This window comes from Thermomyces lanuginosus (assembly GCF_041956635.1).
Source record: "Thermomyces lanuginosus strain ATCC 200065 unplaced genomic scaffold VTN49scaffold_36, whole genome shotgun sequence".
Classification (NCBI taxonomy): domain Eukaryota; kingdom Fungi; phylum Ascomycota; class Eurotiomycetes; order Eurotiales; family Trichocomaceae; genus Thermomyces; species Thermomyces lanuginosus.
The window spans coordinates 1-6361 of record NW_027192370.1 but is presented as its reverse complement, the minus strand read 5'-3'; the positions used below and the strand labels follow the sequence as shown (position 1 = coordinate 6361).

Here is a 6361-nt window from a genome sequence, read left to right as displayed (position 1 = left end):
TCATACATCCAATAACCGCAGTTGTCTGCTGACTCCTCGCCAGTTCGTAATCATCATTTTCGCGACGCGGAATGCCTCCGATTCTACATCCTCCTGCACCCCCGCCACCGCCGTAGTGGCACCTGGTCCCAGGAGCAATGGACCAAACACGTGGCTGAGCCGGCCGGAGTCTAGGATCCCTGCCAATCCAATTGCCGGGATCTTCTTGCGGCGGTGATACTCTATCATCCGCTCTGCCTCGTCGAGTAGGATCGCGCACAGCCCAAACACGGCGCAGATCAAGTCCAGCTGCATGTCACTCGTCAAGGCTGTTATAGCCAGTGCGATGGCGCGCTGTTTGGTCGTTTCTCCTGCCCGATCAGTGTGGCTTCCCCCGGGTCCAGTCCATGGCGGCTGGCTGATGTTGACCAGGTTACGGTACAGCGACCGGGAGCCGAGGATACCGCCCGGAAGTCCCGCAAGCAGCTGCTTGAATACACACGCCACGCTGAGAACGTGAAAGCGTCCTCGGAGAAATTCCTCGGATTCGGATCCAAGCCCTACAGCCCGCGAGGGAAAGCCGCTTCCTCGCATGGTGATGTCTATTTTGCCTGCCTCCTGTTCCAGCGGAAGCACCTGATCTGCGAAATGGTCGTAGATCCGGGCCGCCACTCTGAGATCTCCAGAGTCGAAGAAAACATTTCGAGAATTTGGGGCTACATTCGCATCAGCCATACTTGTCCTATGTAGTCGAAGGTGGGCGTCGACTTACCGTGAGTTCGCAAGTACGAGATCGTTGCCACGATACAAGATGGGAGCCGCATGCTTGCCGGCGCAAAGTCCGCTGGCAGCGTGAGGACGCTGCATCCTCCAAGACGAGCCAGCGTCTCCAGACTGCGGCCATTCAGAGAGTTCATTGTGTGGTATCGACTCGACAGACTTGTCAAAGTTTTGATCCGTCGAAGTGCCGGGCCACTACGACTCTTATGTCTCATGTTGAATGTCGAGCGCATACTATGTATCTTGCGCAGCAGATTGTCTCTTCTATTGCTGCGTCTTTCCGATGGCAATCCGCTATCAACTAACGACAATTAAGTTACGTGTCAGAAAACTCTGGCATCTTACTCACCAGTCACACTGTTGATATCCTGGTCAACAACCAGCGGGGGGCATTTGTGATGAGCCGCCAGATTGTTGAATTTTCGGGTGGCCATATGCTGACGCGTGGGCGGTCGCATGTCAGAGAACAGTCTCTGAGAGATCATGTCGCTCGACAGATTCCACAAGTCCAGCGGGAGATAGCCGCTGGTGTCGGTCGAGCGCGTCGCAGCGCTAATGTTACGGAATCCAGGATGATCACTATACTCTGAGCTAGGCGGCCGCGGATAGTGTATCTGCAGGTCGGACCGATTCAGCTCAAAGGACATGGACTGTTGCGCCATTTCCTGTAGTTCGGAGACCGAGGGAACCATGTGCTGTTGAACCGTAGCGATTGGGGAGGTGACATGTCTTGACGGATGACGATGAACCGTGGGAGCGCTATCCTCGGTGGTGTTGGTGCTGATTGTGTGATCGCTGACTTTTCTGGCTTCCGCCGCGCCCGTGATGCTTGTCGTGGTCACCGTGGGCCGGACTTCAAGGTCAGCATGGACCTCGACGGTGTGCTCTCTGTCGGCAGCTGGTCTGCCTTTGGCCAATTGGTCATCTTCTAGGGACGCTGAATGCCTTGGCTGCGACCTATGGTACCGAAAGACCGCCTGGAGGACGGCGAGCCCTCGTGAGGTGGTCTCGCGGATACTCAGGCTCCGCGAGGACCGTAAGGACAGAATGCTTCTCTTTGGCTCGGTTGATGGCCGCTTCGACGACTGCGGAGTCTTGGACGTGGCGGTGGTGAAGCGGTCCAGCTCCGCCTCTTGACCGTGGCCAGCGGTAGTGTCTGCTCTAGCATTGACATCGCTGTCGGATAACGCATTCTGGGGTTCGAGGGATCTGTCTGACCCTTGGTGCTCAACATCTGTAGTGCCGGTCCCAGGGGCCGCTGCCTCAGAAATCGTATTACTGGAAGGAGTGCTTTGGGATGAGTGGGAGACATGGTCCGCTGGAGGCCTATGGAAGCGGTCAAACAGCTGGTAAAAGAATTTCATGGTGTTGCCAGTGCGTGGCCAGGACGCTCTGCTCGAGCTTTGATGATATTCTGACGTTAAGATGCTAAATGCCCGGCCGGCTGGGACGGATCGACCAGACATAGAGGGAAGGCACAGGAGTCGATCGCTCTTGCTCTCTTTGTGGAGGGGAACAACGCGATTTCTCATTTCGACAACCCGAAAAGAATCACAGAAAAGACAAAAAGCCAACCCCATCACCCATCAAGGGCCCAAAACTCCGGTCCAGTTTATATCGTAACATCAAAGACAATAGGTATTATATCAAAAGGAAACGCCTCTTGTCATGCATCATCACTCTCGTCATGCCAATTACTATTCATCATGCTCTCCTTCAAGGAGGATGTACTGTAGGATGTCGCTCAGCGTCAGCACCCCAATCAGGTGGAAAGAATCGTCCACCACAATCAGCCGGTGGACGCGTGATTTGCGGATGGTGTCGAAAATGGTATCCAGTCCATCATTGATAGAACAAGTGTAGATGCCGGGAAAATCCTGTCGACTGTCAGTGGGGTGATGCTAGACGGCAAGGATAAAGGGAACATACAGGTGAGCGCTTTTTCAATGCTTCGCCCACGGTGAGGTTCAAGTCGTCGTACACTCCACCTTTGATCAGGGTGATCACGTCCACCGCCTCGAACACATTGTAAACCACGCCTGGCAGGATTAGCTTTCAGTCCCTCTCACGAATGACCGATACAATCTTACCCTCCGAGTTTACAATGGGAACACTAGATATACTGCGCTCGACCAGCTGATGAATCACATCCATAACAGGCGTGTCCATGGACGCGGTGGCGATATTCTCGTACGTGCCTAAACGGATTTCCTTCAATGGCTTGCGTAAGGTCTGCGTCTCGCCAACGTTGACAGCGACAAATTTGAGGATGCGGTATTGTGTAACGACACTGACGACCAGGGGTCGGTCCGTTTCGCTATCATTCGACACAAGAGGTATCCGACGTGCGCGCGAGGAAAGCATGCGTCGACAAGCTTCGTAAAGCGGGCGTTCGGGGTCAATGGAAATGGTTTCTGGCGGCGCTACGCCGAGCGCCTTTTCGACATCTATGCAATTGGCCCACATGTCAGCTCAGACCGGGAATTGACGTCAAACAGTATCACCCCACCTCTCAAACTGTTCAGGCGGAATTGATCGATCTGGTCGAGCTTTGCAGGGTTCTGGAAATAATACTGAATGACGTTTATGTAATCCGAAGTGGTGAGAAGCCCGGCAAAGGTTGAGGTAGACGAATCCCATAAAGGCGCGGAGACAATGCCTGTCATGGTGAAGTAGTGATCAGTGCTGTTCAATGCCTTTTTTTCCGAAGAAGAGACTTACCATTTTGGATGAGAATGTTGAGGCTTTCCTTGACGGAGAGCGAGGTGTCGAAAATGATCAAGCGGAAGCTCAGCGGGAGCACGTCGTAGCTGGTTCGCACCTTAAGAAAGTTGCGAATGGCGCGCTGCAGGACGCGTTTAGTGTCATCTTCACCATGCGAAGCTATATCATCGCAGATGGCCGCATGTGCTCCTCGCCGGGATCGCCGGGAAGCTCGTTGCTGCTATCACTAACCCCCCACCACAACCCCGCGAAGGAGCTTGGGCCATCACGAAACCAAGAGTGAAGAGTTTGTTTGGGATAACGCGAGAAATCAGACTCACCAGACCCATCTGCTCTTCCCTATCGATTGCGCGCTCAGGATGAAGAGGCGCCATTGGATGCGACAAGCCTCTGGGTCGCAGATAAGACGCGGGCTGCACGTAGCTGACCTCGTGACCGGCGCCTGTGGCACGGGAACGGCCGGGACCACTCAGACTACTCGAACCCGCCGCGTTCCCGTCACCTGTTGATTCCTCCGGATCTCGGGTCGCGCCGGGGCCTGCGGACGAGGCAGAGGAGGATGAAGGAGCGGTGGAGGAATGGTGGTCAGTCGCGGGAGATGCCGAGCGGGAGATCCGGTGGTCGTCATGCGCCATGGTTGAGAAGCTTAGTAGTAACTAGGAGAAAGACGCCCGGAAGTGAGCCTCATATAGAGGGAAAAACGGCGTTTATAGCTGCTATTGCTTCCACTCTTCGGATATAGTTTCTAACAGCTCAAGAGGGGGATTTTCCTGGTAATCGTCGTTTCTCCGTGAAAAGAGGGGTAGAAAAGGTACGAGAGTGGTGTTGAGTCGACGTGGAGTCCCGCACACAGCGACAGCATTGAAAAGAATTGAGACCGCTGGGCGTCTTCTCTCCCGACACACAGGGTTCAGCCTGGACAGCCCCGATCGAACGATGGAGCTGGGGAGATCTTTTTGCTGCCTCAGGTTTGGAAAATCTGGAACTGGAATCTAAAGGGTTGGAATCAGGGAAAGAACCAGGTGGGGCGCAGCTTCCCTCCTGGTCGGGGTTCATCTTATCGAAGTTCCTCAACTACATGTGATTCTCTTCTCTACGCATTCAAAACCTCTTGGACGACTCAGTCGATCGAGGCTACGTGGTGGCGGAGAGCTTGATTCAGTTGCCTGACACTTCATTCGCAGCGGCGGACAGGCTCAGGGACCTCGGCCTTGGCAGCATTTGGAAAGGATAACCACAGCGAAACGTCAACAAATACACGAGCGTCAAGACGACAGAACAGAACAGAATGCCATTTAAACGGAAAGATGAGTACTAACTAAATTACAGCAGTAGAATCTAGATTAGATGTGAGCAATAACTGGCTGTTCCAAAATCACTGCGATCTCTTTGAACGCCCCAGACACAATAACCGTCCATCGTCCCCCACAAATGCAACGGGTATCATAATGCTTCCTCTACGGCGATCACGATGCCGATGCAGTCGGTGTCGTCTCGGCGGCCTTGTCATTATCCACCGCCAGCTTTTCCAGCTTCTCTTCGAGCTGTTGCTCTCCCGTCGGAGCTGTAGTCTCCGTCGTAGCACGCTCTTCCCCACCGCGGAGGTAGAACTCTGATTCTCCGATCTTCTTGCCTCCAGCAATCCAGCGCTGGCGGTATGCTTCACGGCGCCGCTCGGCCAGCTTGGTCAAGGCGGGCCAGTAGTCTGAATGCCGATACTCGAACTTGACGTCTCCACCGACGTCGGCCATCAGCTGCTGCGGAGGCACATGTTTCCGCAGATCGTCATTGAAGATGAGCTTCTTCTGTGTTACCGGATCGATAAATGGCCAGATGACCTTGAGGAAGGCGTTGATGTACCAGGGGACTATGTAATCGCCGATCAGGTCATGCTGTTCGCACTCTCCAGAGATGATAACTCACTGTTAATCACCAGTGCCCGGCCAAGGCGCTCCGGATAATGGTTCTGAAGAAAGTCCAACGTCTGCTTGGCCTGGCTGATTGTGGCATTTTGCCCAGACTTGGTCTGGTTGAAGTCGATCACCAATGTCAGGCTCTCCTGGCCCGGCGGCATGATATCAATGACTCGCTCCAACATGAACACCAGATGCTCGATTTGCCGAGGGCTCGTCTTGGTATTTTGATTGGACGGGATCAGGTAATGGCACGGACGCCCGTGGATGTCGTACCCAAGAATCACCTGCTTGCCCGTCTCGTTCTCGATCGAGATGTACTCTGGTGTCAGCTTGTCCCCGATATAGTCGCGACGCCACGCCAGGGTGTTACGAAGTCGTTTGACGGCGTCGGAAACGTTCCATTTCGTGGCCCGCAGGTAACGAAGCAGACACTCGCGAGTCAGGAACATGCGATCGTCGTCCGTAAGCGGTCTTTCCTCTGCGCCTTTGGCCAGGCTCACGGGCACCTTTGTCCAGGACGAAACCTCCTTCAGTACTTGCTCGTACTTGCTGTTTTGTTCCGGAGTCAATTGCGCTGGTGGTTCGGGCTGGACCCCCTCCAATGGCTTCGGAAACGGCTTGGTAACGAGCCCGTCCGCAGCGGAATTGGGCAGGCCGAGATCGTCGAGAGAATCAGCTGGTTGGGCTACAGGCTTGGACTCTGTAGCGTCCATAGGGTTCTCGGAAGGCTTTGGGTCCGAGGTCTGGTTGTCCTGGGGGTTGCTCGCAGGCACAGCTGCAGCAGGCTCTCCGTCGGCGACAGTCATGGATTTAGGTTTATAAACAGCAACAATCTTGGAATGTGAGATTAACCTGCCTGTTGTTGGGACGAAAACGGTCCAGACGACCAAGTATAACCCAGGAGGTTCGGCTCGGGATGCCCCGAAAATCCGAGCGGGAGCTATGGTGGTTCATGGCTAGAC

General features: G+C 54.4%; 3 protein-coding genes across 3 annotated transcripts; all 3 read right to left on the bottom strand.

The window, feature by feature from the left end:
- Positions 1-2291, bottom strand: VTN49DRAFT_5793 (uncharacterized protein; the record flags this gene model as incomplete). The annotated part of the gene is made up of 3 exons (XM_069413889.1): positions 1-695; positions 752-1060; positions 1109-2291. 3 exons carry the CDS (start codon positions 2289-2291, stop codon positions 1-3), a joined length of 2187 nt encoding a protein of 728 aa, XP_069266017.1.
- A 165-nt stretch (positions 2292-2456) lies between these two features.
- Positions 2457-4118, bottom strand: VTN49DRAFT_5792 (uncharacterized protein; the record flags this gene model as incomplete). The annotated part of the gene is made up of 6 exons (XM_069413888.1): positions 2457-2636; positions 2689-2798; positions 2850-3206; positions 3269-3418; positions 3481-3604; positions 3804-4118. The coding sequence occupies 6 exons, from the start codon at positions 4116-4118 to the stop codon at positions 2457-2459; spliced, it is 1236 nt and encodes a 411-aa protein (XP_069266016.1).
- An 831-nt stretch (positions 4119-4949) lies between these two features.
- Positions 4950-6205, bottom strand: VTN49DRAFT_5791 (uncharacterized protein; the record flags this gene model as incomplete). Its single annotated transcript, XM_069413887.1, has 2 exons — positions 4950-5350; positions 5407-6205. 2 exons carry the CDS (start codon positions 6203-6205, stop codon positions 4950-4952), a joined length of 1200 nt encoding a protein of 399 aa, XP_069266015.1.
- Positions 6206-6361: the final 156 nt, after the last annotated feature.